General features: G+C 44.4%; 1 protein-coding gene across 1 annotated transcript in view; it reads right to left on the bottom strand.

Moving 5' to 3' along the window:
* Positions 1-1,199: 1,199 nt before the first annotated feature.
* HAUS2 (HAUS augmin like complex subunit 2) overlaps positions 1,200-17,783 on the bottom strand; it is a 93,738-nt gene continuing 77,154 nt past the window's right edge. The window contains exons 5-6 of the mRNA XM_086936588.1: positions 8,811-8,919; positions 1,200-2,131 (exon numbers count right to left, since the gene is read on the bottom strand). Of these exons, the coding sequence (XP_086792714.1) occupies positions 1,940-2,131; positions 8,811-8,919 (301 nt within the window). The 3' untranslated portion in view covers positions 1,200-1,939. The remainder of the gene's footprint in view (positions 2,132-8,810; positions 8,920-17,783) is intronic.

The following is a 17,783-nucleotide window of genomic DNA, read 5'->3' as shown; positions in this document are numbered from 1 at the left end:
GTTTATTTTAAACTTTTCACGTACTTAAGACAGGCGCCATTGGCAATCTAATGTATGTTGACACTGATAGAAAAATGTACAAAGCAAATTTTCTCATACAAACATCACATAATCAGTTTTTTATTCATGCAAAGCGTTTTGGAGTGTCAAATAGAACAGTATATAAATATTTTCAAATAAAACATAAGAGTAGCGCCCCCTTGAGTCAACATATTAGAAAAACAATATAAGTCAGTGGCAATGTAACGCCGCCCATCTAGACGCATCCCCCACCCACAACTGCACATTGATCGCATATTGGAGATTGTATGACGTCCATCACTACTGTTTGAATGTTCATGTTGTAACTTGGATATGCATATGAGGTGTACAATGCTTGGGGTCTAGCAGACCTTCCGGGCTTTAATCCCACTGTCATGATGACTAATTTACTCTGCATCGTGAGCCTGCTCAGGCACCTAGTCTATCCCTTCTAAAGGGGGGGGGAGGGGGGGGGTGGAGGGGTGGGGGGTCCTGCATTGCCGAATTCTCCTGCCAGGAGCTGCAGAAGTCTGTTAGTATTGCATCCCATGCTGCTCCTAATGGCAACGCGCGTAGTCCTATAGTGTCTTCGCGGCGGAGCGCATAAGGCCTGAAGATGATGAAGAAAGGGACTGCCAATTGCCCCAGTCACTTTCCTCACCACAGGCTCTTGGAGAGTCGTTCATTGCTGAACGGGGTTGAATGACTCAATACAAGTAAACTCCAAAAAACACGAGGACAGTGATAGGCTAAACATTTAAAAGAGCATATTGTGATGGATTTGCCAGTGACCAGTGTGTGAAGGTTCTGGTCTCACTGAAAATCAATGAGCTTCCCGAGCAAGTGTCCAAGGCCCAAAGAATGACAATCTCCACACATCACAAACTTAGGAAATTACTCTGCAGAAGGTACTGTTGCACAACCGAAATCCTACATAGACGGATGGCAAAAACAACTCGAAGTGAGACACACCAGCAATACAGGTGGACACGAGGACGACAAATTCAGACCCTCCATGGGTTCCTCGATTTTACACACCTTTAGCTGCTAGCGCAGTTTTTGATTTTATTTATATGTAGCAAACGTTTACTCCAAAACGAATAACAGACGAGAAATGGATGGATAAGAATATCAAGTGTATGCAGTCCCTTGTTGGTTTGAAAAAAACCGTACAGCGTAGAGCATGAAAAAATACTTTATTCATAAACCAATCTGCGACTATATACAGAGAATGTACAACTGCCTAATATTAGGAAAACCAATTTTTGCAAGTAACAAGGAGCGTAGAGTTTGGCGTTTTACACAACAGAATGATTTGAAGGCTGCAGGCAATCATAATACTGTAATATATTGCTCAATGGATACAACTCGTGTACGAAACAGGAGAACTAGTACCAAAACAAAATACCACAAGGAAAAGAAGCAGAAAAACCTTCCCATAAAATGGACAAGGCTAAGGCTAAGTTCTTACGCTGTCGCAGATGTTACATTTCAAAGTACCGCTGTTGAATGTTTGGGGCACAGTGTAACAGCAGGCGCAGTATTAAAATCAGTGATTGCAGCGTACTTATGTATCTGCTATGGATCGTAGGAAATAAGGGAGCATAGCAGTAAATACCAAAGCAGCATCAACATTTGTACAACTGTAGATGGACACCACAGCTTCAATTTCACAGAGTTACAAGCTATTGGCTTTAGATTGCACTGAGGGTATACTTCGATACTAACCACCTGGTTGTACAACTCGCTGCTAGCTATATATCATGCTAGCCTCCCCAGTCTACAAACACAATGTCCTGCTAGCCTATCCTGGGAGGCCTTCCTTTCTCTCCTTGAATCAGACCGGGCCCTCAGAGAGGACTTCGGAGTCACCAAAGGGTTAATGTGAGGCGTCCAGGTGACCCATGTGCTCAGGCCATCAGAGTTGATGAACAGCGTCATCAGGAGTGAAGCACACAGTGCTCGTATCTGTGGGGTTGCAAAAGGATTCTAGGTCGATTTTAAACACTGAACTGTGGATTTTACTCTGGGAGGCTCTCCATTTTATGATCTGCTCGGCCAGCTCTTCCATCTCCGTCTCCATGGTTTCCATTCGCACTAGGGAGTTGTCCTGTGAAAGAAGGCAAAAGGGAATAAACCTCAGGCAAAGAACTCGAAGGTGGAGACTTGCTTATCTCCAGAATGGATGGAGGTCATTCAACAAGTGCCAAAGTCACAGCTGCAGTGATAGCTTCAATGAGAAAATAGATCATAATAAATACCATTAAATACAAATAATGAATCAAGTAACGAAAGGATTTTCTAAACAGAAGCCTGTACAAATATAAACGTATCACATGCTAACGTTGTAAACATTAAACAGCGCATTCATAGTGTGTCTCCCACCCCCACCTTGGCTTGGAAGGTTTTGTTACATTTTAAACATATCTACACATGGTGGAGAACAACCATTACCACAGCAGCTTTATACCCTCATAAAACAACAAAAATATCCCTATTTCCAGTCTTTCTTTCCTTTGTAAGCCAAAGATGAACCACTTGTATTAGGGGACACTGAGTAGGAGCTCAAAGTTACAAAAACAACAAAGCAACCAGCAAAGTGCCGAGGGACGCAGGGTTCAAGAAGGCAGTTAGGGAACAAAGGCATTGTTTAATTTATTTTCTCAAAACTTTTTATTTTATGAAATGTTTAACAAGCACTAACAAGGCCACGATGTCTGGCTTTTTTTTTACAATATAAATGACTGCTTCTGATTGGTAAGTTTGTATGTGCTTCTGTGGGTCAGTGAATGAGCGAATCAGTCAATGTGCGGATACATGGATGGACGTTGTTGGGATGGGAATTCTACCTGCATGGTATACAGTGCTGTCCCCTTTCCTTGCGTGCCGGACTCCATGTATCCGGTAACCTAGTCTTCGATTTTGGCTCTAGGCTCACACTAATCTAGAGTGTACACAGAGGCCTGCGCCTGTCCCTGGATAAGGAATGGATTGGAAAGGTTTTTGTATAGCGTATGGCTTCCTGGGAGCATACCAGCGCTGTAGCGGTTACTAGAGTCGAGCAGGATCTCTATGGAAAGAGCCAGGTCTTTAGCTGTTTCCGGAATGAGAGATGGTTGGATTCCCTATGAAGTTGCAGTGGAAGGCTGTTCCAAAGTTAAGCTGCATTATATGAAAAACACCGTCCGTCACTTTTGGCCTTCTTAATCCTAGGTACCACTGCTAGGTAAAGCTCATCTGAACGGAGTCTTCTGTTGGTCTTGTAAGGGCGAATCATGGATTTAATGATGGGAGGTCCATTCCCTCCTAGAGACTTATGGGCAACGCAAAGGGCTTTAAAATTAATTTTCTCCTGCACCGGTAGCCAATGAAGGGTGCGTAGTGCTGGCTTTGCAGAACAGCAATTGTGGGTTCCCATGAGCAGTCTTGCAGCAGATTGATGTACTATCTGCAGTTTCCTGGCCACTGCCTTTGGGGTGCCCAAGTAGAGGGCGTTGCCATAATCAATCCTGGAGAGAATGAGCACCTGGACCAGCGTTTTTTTTGCTTGGTCCGGTAAAAGTGGCAACACTTTGCGAATCATTCTTAACTTGCTGTAACATGAAGCATCGGTCTTCCTGGCTTGGACTTCAAATGTAAGGTCTTGATCTAACCAGACGTCCAAGCTTTTTATTTCAGTTTTCGGGGATGGTACCGGGCCCATACAGACAGGCCACATGGTCCTTCATTTGAAATTTAGCTGGTTGCCAAGAAGCATGAGCTCGGTTTTATACCCATTTAGTTTTAAATCGGACAAACTCATCCACTTGGCGACTTTCTCAAGGCAAGAGTGGAGATCAGAGGGCGTATGGTCAGCCTGGCTCAATGCCACAACCAGCAGTGTGTCATCGGCATATGTTACTATATGAATCCCAAAGGGGGAAAGAATATCCCCCAATGGGGACATATAGACATTAAAAAGGGCCAGGCTCAGGGATGATCCCTGGGGGACTCCACACTGAAGGGGGATAGGTTTTGAAAAGGAGTCACCTTCTAAAACCTGGAAACACCTGTCATCCAGGAAGCCGTGATTCACTGTATCAAAGGCTGCGCTTAGATCAAGAAGTATTATGGCCGACGTTCCTCCTGAATCAAGAATTTCTCGCTTCTTCCACCACCGTTAATAAGGCTGTCTCAGTGCCTTGACGAGGGCGGAAACCCGTTTTTGTGGGGTGAAGCAGGTTATGGGACTGAAGGAACGCAGAGAGCGTGTGATTAACATGTTTATCTGCGATTTTGCTTATTCCCGGCAGGAGCAAAATAGGACGGTAATTGCCCAAGTCAGCAGGGTCCAAGTTAGTTATTTTTTTAGCAAGGCTTTTACTATTGCCCTTTTCCACTCGCATCATACCTGATGCCAGGGAGGCATTAATCAGGCTGAAAATTATAAGAGCAACTGTAGGTGCTACCACTTTCAAAATGTGGTGCCGGGTCCAGTGGTGACCCAGATTTGACTGAAGCTAAGGTGGCTAGAAATGACTCCTGAGTCAACGGGATACATGTCTCCAGATGGTGTTCATTTCGATGCTGGTCGGCGGCCATAAACTTGGGTGCGTCATTGTCTCTTTGCAGAAGATGCTTAAGAATATTATGAACTTTGGTGGCAAAGAATTCCGCAAGTTTGTTACAGCGGTGTTCTGAAGGATCGCGTGCCGCTGGAGGATTAGGGACTTTATGAAGCTTTTTGGCAATGAGAAAAGTCTCTCTAGAGGAGTTGGCAGCTGCTGTAATTTGTTCCTCATAGTAGGTGGCCTGGGCATGTTTTATTTCTGCCTTGTATATTCCAACGGCCGCCCTGCATTCCGGTTTCTTAACGTGTGAGAAATCTTTCCTTCATGTCCTTTTCAGTCTTTTGCATTGTTGTTTTAGGACACCTTGCTTAGGGGAGAACCATGCGGACTTATTAGGTCCTGTTTTCTTCTGGATTGATTTCTTTGGGAGCACAGTTTTCAGTGACTCCTCCATCCAGTGTGTAAAGTTCTGATAATCCGTGGCTGGATTGAGATCCAGGTTAGGTTTGGAGTTTTTACAATTCCTGAATCCACCCCTTCAAGTGTAGTTGGGGCCAGGGACGGATTTGTATTTGTGTTGCTTGGGTGTATGAGACGGGGGTAGGTGGGGCCCAGACAAACGAGATTAAAAAATGGTCTGACCATGGTATGGAGATGGGGCTTTCCCTTTTACTTCCCTCAAACTAGAGAAAATTGGGTCAAGAAGGTGACCTTTAATATGAGTTGCTTGGGAGACCTTCTGGTGTAATAGACAAGCCATCAGATCTTGTGCTAGTTAAATCGCCAGAGCTGCCGAGGGATCATCAAAGTGCAAACTGAAATCTCCAAGAAGAGTGAAATTAGCCGAGAAGCTAGCAAGATTAATAACTGATTAGAACTGAGATTTACAAAATTGGCCCATTGACCCAGGTGGAGGGTAGATCAGAATACCTGAGAGTGACAGTGAGGGGGTGAATTCAATTAAAAAAGGGACATTCTCGCAGTCGGATAGCGGACTTCCTAGAAGTTGACAGGTCATATGGTCTTTGTAGATAATGGCGATCTCACCGCCCACCCCTGTCGTTCTATCTTTCCTCTGGCTTAAATATCCAGGGAGAAGTGATTGGACGATGTCCGGCCCTGAGCTAGCAGTAAGCCAGGTCTCCGTACGAAACAAATCCTCTGGGCCAGAATCTTTTAACAGCATTGAGATCTCAGTTGTGTGTTCGGATAGGGATCTGCAATTGAGTAAAAGTAATTTATAAAAGGTCCTCGCTGAGGATGAGGGGGGGGGGGGGGGGGGGGGTTCTAAGACCACAGTGTGAGCATCTGTCCTGAAGCTCCTCCAGGGAAATAGCGTAAGCACAGTTGGGGCCTGTGGTTCTGTTAGGCTGCTTTAACAACAAACTGGAATAGGAAAAGCCTTCTGGGGGCACAAACACAGGGGTTCTGGCCCCTGGGCGCAGACAGGCTTGCCTTTGGGACGACCGCTGCGAGCGTCTGCTGCGCAGTCACGCCACCTGGCATTTTATATAGTCAGCTGTGCGTCAGGTCCAGCCGCTAGAACGCTGACCCGGCGCCTAAACTGCGAGAGCCCTTGTGTGAGCTAGTGCTATTGCTATTGCTATTGCTATTGTTCTTGTCCCCACCACCGGAGCACTGAACATAAAACCGTAGCAGCAATTGTTTTAAAAAATAAGGTATAGCAGCATAAACAGTAGCGCGATCCTGATCAAAGAGGGCAATAACCCCTCTAGTAACTGAGTGAGATTCTGGATCTATCTTGTGACCCGGATGAGCGCACCCAGTGTGCCCTCATTGTGCAGACAATGGATTACCTCCCTTTTGAAGGGTGTAGCTCACAGAGTGGTGGTGGCAGCATACCATCTTCTCAGAATCCATAGCTGTGATCAGACCTTTTATCTATTGCCCTACAGTGGACGACAACTGGCCCAGTAGTGAAAAGCTGCGCTTCAAAGGGCCAAATCAGATCCTAGCGCGGAGGAGGGGTTGGGGAAGGGGGGTGAAGGAGAGGGAAGGATTAGGGAGAGCTGTCTGTGTGCTGATGAAAGAGCACCACTCTCCTCTGCAATTCCAATGAAGAATCGTTAATATGCAGCATGGCGTGAGCTGCTACACCCTAGGTAAGCAACTGCAGCATGACCTGAGTTGCTGCATCCAAAGTTAAATGTAAATGTAAATGTATAGGCATTTATATAGCGCACTACTTACCCGTAGGGTCCCAAGGCGCTTCGACCGCTGCGAAACCCTTCCTGGCTTCCCTGAGAGATGGTCCCTTAATGGGTATCTCCAGGGTGAGACCAGGCATCCCCGGCGGTCTGGTGGGGCCGTTAGTGTAGATGAGGCAAGCTAATGCCCAGAGTTGCCGAGTGTGATCGCTGATCAGAGTGGGCACCGAGGCGAGAGAATTATCGAGTCCGCTGACCCTGGTCCAGAAACCTGCCGCGCCGGGAATCGAACCCTGGTCCCGGGCCGTTCTTTGCTCTCGGGTCTGCCGCCTCTAACCAGTGAGCCACACTACTTACTTACAGACCAAAGGCTATGGTGTGACCTGGGCCATGGTCTCTGACCCTCCTGGTTAGGCCCACTCAACACTTCACAACTACTAAGGAACGGGTCTGCAAGTAGCCACATCGATCTAGAAACGCACAACCTGAGCAGAGCTTTGATAAACTGGTGTAACTGATGAGGAGGCCCTAAAAGGGATGTCGTCTCACGCTCAACCTGAGAAGCAGGTACATTTCAGAGTTGTAAGGAAGAAGTGGCCAGCTGAGACAACAACCAGATCTACAGACTTTCATACACGCATGGTGAGACTCAATAACAAAGACAAATAGACTGTGCGATATTGTAAGAGTGCCCGGGGTAAAACTGCACCACAGATTCTTGCTACTCCTTGTTGAAAGGGGATAATTCATCTGGGTCAACAAGGGAGTGGGGGACGCGGGGCTCTAGCTGGGAGAGGCGCCACTGTACTCCAACACCAGGACACCAAGATGCATCATGTATATTTATTTTCGGATACAACATATTTCTATTGTGCACTAAAGTACTTTTCTTCTTTTAAGCAAAGTACTGGCTAGGACAATCTGTTATTACAATGATTTGTATTTGAGTGGTGAGCTCGAACACCTTCACGTGATGCCCAAAAAACCTGTGACAACTCACCATTGCTACCAAAGTCAAGTGCTCAAGGGATTGTACTTGGCCCAGTTTGCACAGCCATAGCAGGATGGACCCCAGAACATCAGAGGCAAACAACCTCAACCCACACAGTAGAGGCCCAGTTGTCGCTGCTTTGTCATCCCCAATTAGGGGCTGGAGGGATCCTAAGGTGGTCCATACTGGTCTCAGGCATTTGATCATGTTGGATTTTCAGCTCAGCTGATGAAAAAGACTGATGAGGAATGAATTAATCAAATACCATGAAAGGTGAGTCTAAGTGATTCCTGATTTTGACGTAGTCATTTTCAAGCCTGGTATAAAAGTAGGGAGTTCTGAACTGCACTTGCAAAGTTCGGCCACCATACCGCTTATAGATGGTCACACAGGCGATCAAGAGGTTTCTGTTAGCAGACCGGAGGCTTCTAGTTGGGAGGAAAGGCATGAACGATCTGTGAGGTAGTTCACAATGGTCATGACTCTGGAGATGCAGGGCGGGAAATGACAGCAGAGCGTAAGGATGCATATGTCCATAGTACCGCTGATTATCAGAAAGTGAGGCTGGTGCAGGGGTAAGCTGGGTGGGAGTATCTGGCTGGGTGGTAATGTCCTAAGTGAACCGGACTCCTGCAGGTTGCTATTAGTCATCTGAGATGATCAGCAATGAAGCGCATAAACAGATGCTGCTCACCATCCTTGGAAGGCCTGTGGTACCTTGGAATATGGGCAGGTAGCTTTGCCAGTCTCTCAAAAGCTGGACTCCTTTGCGGTAAATCGGTTGTCTCATATGTGGATTCATACAGCTGTTCTAGTGAATTAGTGGTGAAAAAGAGGTATAACTTAATATGCCTTGACTGAGACCATGCATGGTCAGTAGGTCTGGATATTTGTGAGACATCATACCCTATTATAAAGCTACCTCCAGGTCAACCTATGAGCTTGTGGCTATGTTGCCCCAAGGATAGCCTCTCTCCAGCTCTCCTCCTGACAATCTTTGAAATAGAATGATGCTCTGGCTTATTCCTTAAATCTTCCATGTTGCGTACACAGAACAGCTACATTAAGGTCAGTGCTTACCATCTTTCGCATATGCTCATCTATATCAGGAATCGTGCGCACAGTCTGCAGGTACACTTCCAGTTTTTCCACAAAGGTGATTCCCAGCTTTAATAGCTCTGCAACATCCCTGCCAAAGAAAATACACTTTTAAATCACTATGATGATTAGTACAAGTTACATATGTTAGCAACACAAACTAAAATAGTAAGTGCAGAATTTCATTTACAGAAGGCTGGGATGTGAAGGGGAATTTAAGTTTGCACGAGAAAAAAACTCCATGAATACTCTTCACCAGCTATGGTCATCAAGCATGACATTTCTAGGATTTCTACTACAGAAACTATTGAAAGTTACTTAAGGATTTGACAATGACTGTGTGGCATCAGTTCGCCCACCCTCCTTCACAAGTGGAGACAAGCAGCTGTTTTGATGACAAGAGGGAATATGCGGATGAGCAGAGTGCCAGAACTTGTAAGGGTTGAACCATTTTTCATACAACTAGAATTAGTAGAGTTTACTTGTTGGTATTACAAAATGAAATTGCTAACACTGAATCTCGTACAAAAGAGTCAGAGATTTAAAAGGGAATTTACTGCATAAAAACTGTAGTAAACCTGCCTTTTCTGCATGGTAACCCCAAAGTTGTGACCTTTTTCCGAACCATTTTTTTTTGCTGACTTTAGAACGTTGTGCACTTTACACTTGATAACCAGCAGCAAAAGTGCCTGTGCCCCATTTAGCCACAGTTACATTGGCTTAGTGCTGAATGTCAATATCTAACTTGTCTGCAAGTTCCTAATAAATGGTGTTAAAAGTGCACCCAAGGTCTGGCAGTTAAATACCACTTGAGGACTACAACACTTATTGTGCCATCCTCTATAGCGGCAGTGCAAACATGGCTTCAGGCCTACCCTGTGAAGCCTGGTTGTTTTAGTGTAAACATGCACTATGACCCTTAAATAAAATCCCTTTGACGGATAAAAACCTCCTGTTTAAATATGAATCAGTTACTCTTAAATAAGCCTTGTAGCCACAAAGTAGACTGCTTGATATTTAAAAATAGGACATGTAGAACGTTAATATTGCCATTTCCCTTTTGTGACAAGGCCCTAAAACGAAATGCACTCCGGCAGGCCTAGCTGTCCTATGTAGAAAATAGGAGCACAGGTTAAAATACTAATATTGTATCTCTAGAATGGAGGGACCAGCTAATAAAACAGAATTAAACCACTTTTTTTAATGGTTGGTAAAATCCAATTAAACGGTGAAGGAAAATTAGCTTTTTAAAAGTTACTCTCTGCCTGAACTGTCAGGGGGCTAAAACATAAGTCTCTGCTAGCTCTCCACCTTGAAAACATGTGAAAAATATGAAATACATCCCAAGAACAAGCAATAGGCTGCTGAAGGAACAGAGGTGACTCCTCTGAACTCCACAGAATATGCAGGGGGGGGGGGGGGGGCTGAGGGCATCCTTTTTGGCAATACAGTGTCAAATCCTGCTAGAGAGCTCTGGTGAGCCACATGTTAACTTGGGGCACACTTGAAAGAGAAAGAACAGGATGCTAAGCTTTCTGCTTGAAGAAGAACCATGCTTGGTCTTACCAGATTTCAGTATCTGGGTTTGCTCTGGGTATAGAGCCTGGGTCAAACTGGATTTTAGTGTTAAATGTGGGACGACAGTAGGAATACCAGAGTACACTTCTCCAACCCCATCCCTCAGGGCCTAAGTTGAGTGTGGCCAAAGGCTATTGTCATTTTGAAAATGCCCTGACAAATGGCATTTTGGGTCCATTTGCAGTAAGGCAAACAAGAATTGCTGGTAAAGTTAGTAGGTTGGCCCGGTAACTTTTACTCCATTAGTTAGAACAAGCTCAGGAGTCCCCCCACCCTCTATACCTGTTCCATGCATAAATGTGGCAGTTTCAGGCACCCACTTCGGAGCACTTTCAGGACCTGTGGAAGATCAGAAGAGGGCTGCAGCTGCTCTCTGTGATTGGAGAGAAGCACTGGAGACCCTAATACACAGGACAAAGAAGTAAAGTCCAAGAGTCAGCTGGCTGACCTCCTAGGTGGCAACACGGGAACAACAAGCTGCAAGAGGCCTTTTCCCAAACTGACCAATGTTAACTGGATCTGAACTGGATCCTGCTGTTGACCCATGCCTGACACTAAGTGCCTCCTCTGAGAACTCCAGTGGTGGATTGCAACCTAAGTCAGAAGGTTAAATCTTTGACAAATACGAACATGTTTGGTGGATCTGACCAGGCCTCCATCATGGTCAGCCTCTCATTACGCCTAACTCCGGGTTGACTGCCACCATTGACTATCATTGGTGCTTTTTTGGTGCTACCGCTATTAAAAAAACTTTTAAAATGTGTATCTTTTGATCCCCTTATTTTATTTTTGTCATTTTGTTCATTAAATCTTAGTATAGTTTTCTAATTCAGTTTGGGAATTTTATTGTTTTTCTTTTTGACTTTAGTGCTATTACGCCCTAAGTTTGCTCAGTGCCATAGCTACCAGGGGATTGAGCTCAAGTTAATTTAGTGACTTTGCCAAGGGTTGTGTTTCTTCCTTGGGGTAGGTAGTCACTCACCCCACATAATCCAGACAAGGGTATAAAATTGCACAATGAACTGCATAGCCAGCATACATAGCAAAACAATTTGCATATGCAGGGATAATGCAGTATGATTAACAGCAGCTGAATGATGTTGTGTTGAGGTCATAAAGAGGTAAATACATCTTATACCTATACGTGTGTCATGTATCAAGGACATGAAATAGTATAGATATACAGGCACATGCATCAACCATTTTTGCGAGCGTAAACTGTGCGATTTGCAAAAATCAGCCATTTGCGCCCGCAAAAAGGGCATTTGTGATGCATCAAGGTTCAAGGAACTCACAATTTGAGGATTCGCAATGAATTGTGATTTCTCAAATTGAGATTGCATTTAAGGAATCGCAAATTGTGATTCCTTAAATGCATTGCAAGAACCGCTTTAAAATAGCGATTTCGCTACTAGTGGGCGCAAATTACCATCATGACTTAGATGGTAATTGGCAAAAACTTTGAAAAATGCACTTAATTGCATTTTTCAAAGTTGTAGGTTACACACACACACACACATGCCCTTGGGGCATGTGCGTGCGCAACATGTGTGCACAGAGCAATTTCAGGGGTGCAACAGGGTATCCTTTTGACACGCTTGCACCCTTGAAATTACATGCGCAATATGCGAGTACCAATGAAAGGGAAGGCATTCCTTAATTGCGACTCGCAATTTGTGACTCGCAATTAAGGAATGTTTGGGAATCGCTAATTTTATAGCGATTCCTACATGCATAGGATTTTGCAATTCCTTAATTGCGATTCCTTAATAATCTCAATCAAGGAATCGCAAAAGCCTACATTGATGCATGTGCCTGATAGTGATGTAGAACATGACAGGTAAGCATCTGATGTGATAAAGTTGGCCAAATTCAAAACGATGATGTTTCTGAAGGAACTGATGCGGTATGGGAGTGTAGTAGGGAGAGGATGTGGCATAATGGCCTGAGCTGGCGACTTCAGAGACGGTAGGAACCAGGTTTGAGTTTCGTCGTCGGCTCAACATCCTGTGATTCTAGGCAAATCTAGTAATCTTCATGCGACTATAATTCAGCGACTTGAGACCCTCATGGGTAATTTGCTGCACTTTACAAATCCTGGATTTATTATTACTATTTATCAACACGTACAACATACTGAGTCCTTACTTCCTCTGTCTTTAAGGATGAAATACCTCTGGTTGGTTCAGTGAGGGAGCGATTTCAGGAGTCTACCAGGCTATTTGAATTAGCTACATGGGTCATAAACATTAAGCCAAAGAATCAAGTTAAGGCTTGAGGCAGCGATCAAGAGCAGAAAGGCAAAAGTGATGCCACTGTATTGTCGCTAAGTCTAGCTCTGCCAGAATGGGGCTATGAAGGTCCTCTTCAATTGCTTGGGTGAAGAGACCTAGCATATAGTATATCGACTCAGCATCCATGTTCAACCCCAAAGAGCTCTGACCTTTTCACTGACTGGTGACCCCAGCAGAAGTGCTACTCTGCAGTACCATACAAGGTTTGAACAGGGTGTACAGCACCACAGGTCAACAACTGGACACTTTCCCAAGACGTACTTACAATTGTGTCAGCTCCAGGGAGTGCCGCCTGAGTGGAAAATAAAAGGCACTCTGCTAGGTCCCGATTTTCCTCTGCAACATGCCTAGCTTGGTCACAAAGTTGATGTTTCCGGCTGGACTAGACCAATTTTAGACAACATCATTTTTGTCCTAGTTGACTGGACAGCGTAATGCACAGAAAGGATAGCAAGTGATTGCTGGAAAATTCCCTTGTGAGGATGAGCCACATCAAAACTGCTGCACTGTCTATAATGCTTAAAGATGGTTTTAAACGGCTTACAGAGAAGAGAGATGTAGCTTTTTTTAGCCAACTGGAAATGGAAAACGAACCAAAACAAAAATTGTTGGACCACATGCTGGATTTCAAAGGCATGCAGGGACGAAGGAGACAATTTCTTTATTTTTTAGTGAAATGAAACTGGAAAATGAAGCAAAAACATCCAGTGTCCATGACCTGGAGAAAGCAAAAAGAGGCAAATCTGAAAAAAGTTGTTGTCATGAGAAACCTTCCTTTACATCTTGATGATAGGTGAAGAAACTGATTGGCGACTCCTGAGCACAGGCGTGGGACCATGGGCAAGGAAGGAGCTTGTGCTGGCTTCCTGTACAAAGCTCTCAATCTAGGATTTAATTAGCATCGTGCTTCGTGCCTCGCTTGCATATGCCTATATCCAAAAGTCCGAACTCTTCAGAAGATTTAAAGCAAATGCTGCATGGATATCAAAGTATGAAAACAATAATAAAGGATTAATGCACCACTAAAAACTTGCAGTGCTATAGATCGCAAAAGAAGAACCCAAAAAACTACTACAATTAAGTAAAAAGATTAGCAGGAAGCACAATTATGGTAAACTCTTGTAATACAACTACAGTTAATAAAAATAAGCCAGAGATTTCATTGGAAACACTTGCAAAATCAAATGGTATGATTCAAGCTAAAATTACACATGTTGAATAGATTGATACAAAATATCAAATGCCCCTAATAGATTGACATTGCCTATGAAACATCTGAAACACACCACTAAGCACAGATAATTCCAGATATTTATCAACTATCAATATCCCTGGTCAAATATTAGATTGTGGTAGCAAAGCATTCGAGGTGGTAGCAAAGCATTCGAGGTGATGGCAGGAGTGGGCTTCATTTAGACATGTTTTCCAAATGCCTCTTGGCTGATCTGTGCTTCTAGTCGTGCATCAATAAAGTTGCTTTGAAATATTTTTTTATGATTTGCCTTAAATCATTTTTTAGCGAATTGCTCGATTCTTGATACCAGTTACTCTCCTGACACAAGATGGCTGCTCTCATGCAGAGGGAGCCGAGAGCAGATGGTTTCAGTCTACTACGGCTAGTGCTTCTATGTATTCAGTTATTTTATGGCATTTATTTTGTAGGATCCTAAACCTGGATGTAGCAGCGTGCTTTATATAGATCCAGTCAGTGCGTGCCACTTACTCGGAGTTATGGAAACGTAGGTCGGCGTTTACAAACAAAACTGGTAACAAAGTTGTCTGTGTTCATGTAAGAAAAACTACATCAGCAAAACATCTTATTTGCAGTTTCCACAAAGCTCCTAATGTATACATTATCCACAGGTCTCACTGGGTCTGAGGTCAGGGGTGATTAAATGCATTGAGATTAGGAAAGTATTGAATTCTTTCATAAACTTCAAAATGAGTAGTACCAGTTTTCCTAAGGAAGGGGGCGCAGTACGACGAGATAGCTTTTTTAGGTCTCGCGACCTATCGATGTGCGCAAGCGCATCGAGCGGAGCGAGAATTCATGTCGGCAAAATCAACTTCAAACTAAGGGCTTTCAGCCCCGCGGTTTTCTTGAAGTTCACGTGAATCACGTGAGCAACAAGCACGCGCATTCCCGCCTAGCACAGCACATCAAAGGGCTTCTCCTCCCCTAATTATTCATGGCCGGCCGCAGGCCGGCTGCACTTTCAGTTTGCCGGCATCTCCACCCCTAATTATTCATGGCCGGCCGCAGGCCGGCCTTACTTTCAGTTCCCTCCTGTATCAGTTTCCCTGACGTCACATTCCCCGCCCTGCCTCCACCGTTCCCTGCAAATGTTGCCCTGCTTGTTTAATATGTGTTGTGGTTTTAAGTCCATACTTATGAGGGTGCCTGGGAAACTGCAAGATCCAGAGTACAAAGCGGTTTTGTTCTATTAGCACGCAATGTCTATTGGAGTATCACATGCGGTTTTGTTCTATTAGCACGCAATGTCTATTGGAGTCTCACATTAGACGGAGCCACTTCGCTATGGCAGATCCGAGGTTCTGTTTTTGCCTCTGCCCTCTTGTGCCAAGAAGGACAGACATAGATTTTCAAACCTCACTGGCCCGTGTTTGTTTTACAGTGCCAAATTGTGCATCCTCCCCACTGATACACTTCCTTACGTGTTGCGATTAACTAACTATCTGATCGCAAACACGAGCACGCATGCCCACATCCTCCTCACTGATGCACTTCCATGTACTTGCTGTGCTTCACCAACGTCGCAGGCCCCAGACAGCAGAGCTATCGCTAGACGCAGCCTACGTTGCACGATAAGTAGTTATAGGAAAATTGTCCCCTTCCATCAGCTCTACTTGGGGCACAATCGCCCCCCTCCCCACGCCCCTTTCCCCACCCCCTAGCCCCCGGTGCAACTACTGTACTTATTATAGCTAACCCTTGTGCATCAGAGACACCAGATAGAGGGGTGTGAGGAAACGACCACTGCACTCCAGCGCGTGCTTCTGTGCAGCGCTTCCTTAGTACAACGATGAGTGAGTGACAGTGACCCCATGCTCTTCTTAGGAGAGACTCCCCCCCCCCTCCCCCCCCCCCCACACACACTGTCCCTACTCTTTCGCTTCAGAGGGGAGTTCTCATGTTCTCTGAGTGGGCGCCGGGGTCCCTCACTGATACTACTAGCAAAGCTGGATGCTCCTCCCCTAATTAGTAGTACTAGAACAGAGCCACCCAATAATCCCACCAGGACTGGGTAATGTAAATCATATAAGCCAAATGTCCGGGTAGGAATCATTCGCAGTATCAATTATTAATCAACAGTGTCATCACTATGATCACTTACTTAAAGAAGGTAACCAAGGGGTTTCAACAACAACAAAAATGAGTAGTATCAAAAATATATTTTTATTTTTTCTATACTTTTATATATTTTTTCTTTGTGTTCCGAAATCAAAAAAGACTGGCAACATTAAACCACCGACGTAAATATCATAAATTATGGGGTGGCGTACAACACCTTTACCAAGGAATGTGGACACAATGAAAGACCCACATGCACAATCCTATATGTGCAACCTAATTCATACAGTGTTGTTACAAATGAATTTTTACAGTCTGGTTGTCTAAAAGGTGTTTATGCGTCGACGTTTCGGTCCATGTTGGTCGCAAAGATCCGAAGGACCATCTTCAGGACAGAAAACGTTGCACAGAGGTATCTAATATAAACATAATAACATAACAATATCAGTGAAACCCTAGGGTACACGGAGGTATTTTGCAGCTCAAAAAACAAGAACAAAGTGACAAAACACTTTGCTAGGTGTGGCATGCACCCACAGACCATCACCAAGTGCACTTAAAACAACACACTGGTACATGTGTGCCAAAAACAATCCCAAAGAAAATGCCATAGGCAAGACCACGTGACTTGTGCCTCCATGTCTTAATTACCAAGGTGCCAAGAAAGTAGACCCTTCCACTGCATACAAATATTAGCATGAGGCATTACATCCAACAAACACTACCCTGTTTAGCCTATCTATTACTTACATAAAGCAAAAAACGCCTCACAGGTCGTTTCTGTAAAGTCAGTAAATCAGAATGCATGAATAACGTTATGTGAGCCAGAGAGGTAGACTTATAGCCCAAGATGCACACAAAATCAATCTGCACAACAAATCAAAAACCACTTACATTCTAGCAGGCCAACCGAACCCCTGAAAGACAGACAAGTCGGTGATCAGGAAAATATAATCACCGGAGTTGATTAAGAAGCGACATTCTAACATGCCTTCCACTTACTTCACTATCCAAAAGTCGCCGGCTCCGAAGGAGTCCGAGTGTCAGCGCTGGTAGCGCTCGCGGAATCTGTATATTCCGAAAGACAAAGCAAAGCCAATATGTAATCAGAGGCTGTCGGCACCTCGGGGACTGCAAAACTATTATTTAGCATGCGTCAGACTTACTATTTTAGCGAGAGACGCCGGCTCGACGGAGTCCGTGTGTCCTCTCAGGTTGCACTCGCGGAGCCAGTCAGCTTCCGCAAATAACACAAATAACGTTTGTGCGCCATGACGTCATTACAACAGTGAGCTTGGCGGCCATCTTAGAATGGTCTATAAGGCTCATGCATTCAATGCTAACAGAATGGGGAACGTTTAATAAAAGGTGAAAAGTAAACTAACGATAACTGAAAACTGAAATACAAAGATGTACTGAACTCTAATGAAGTTACTGATACAGTATTACATACAGCCGTATGTAAAAGTCAGAGCTTGAAACAACCTACATTAAGGTAGCCAGAGAATGCCATTCGATAAGGGTATTCAGCCCATTCTCTACAGTGTCGCATAGCCAAATCAGTTTGTTCTCCCTTTGAGCAAGCAATTTATCCACATTAGGACGTCTCCTTGTACCCCTTACACACTCAATAACAAACCATTTCAAATCAGTGGGAGCATGGGACATGTTATTAAAATGCTCAACTAGAGGCGCCGTTTGAATTTTGCATCTAATACGGGACTGATGTTGTGTTATCCGTTTCCGTATCTCCTGTGTTGTTTTTCCCAG

The sequence above is a fragment of the Lissotriton vulgaris genome, chromosome 9 (genome assembly GCF_964263255.1).
Source record: "Lissotriton vulgaris chromosome 9, aLisVul1.2, whole genome shotgun sequence".
Taxonomy (NCBI): domain Eukaryota; kingdom Metazoa; phylum Chordata; class Amphibia; order Caudata; family Salamandridae; genus Lissotriton; species Lissotriton vulgaris.
This window is presented reverse-complemented; position numbering and strand designations above follow the sequence as displayed.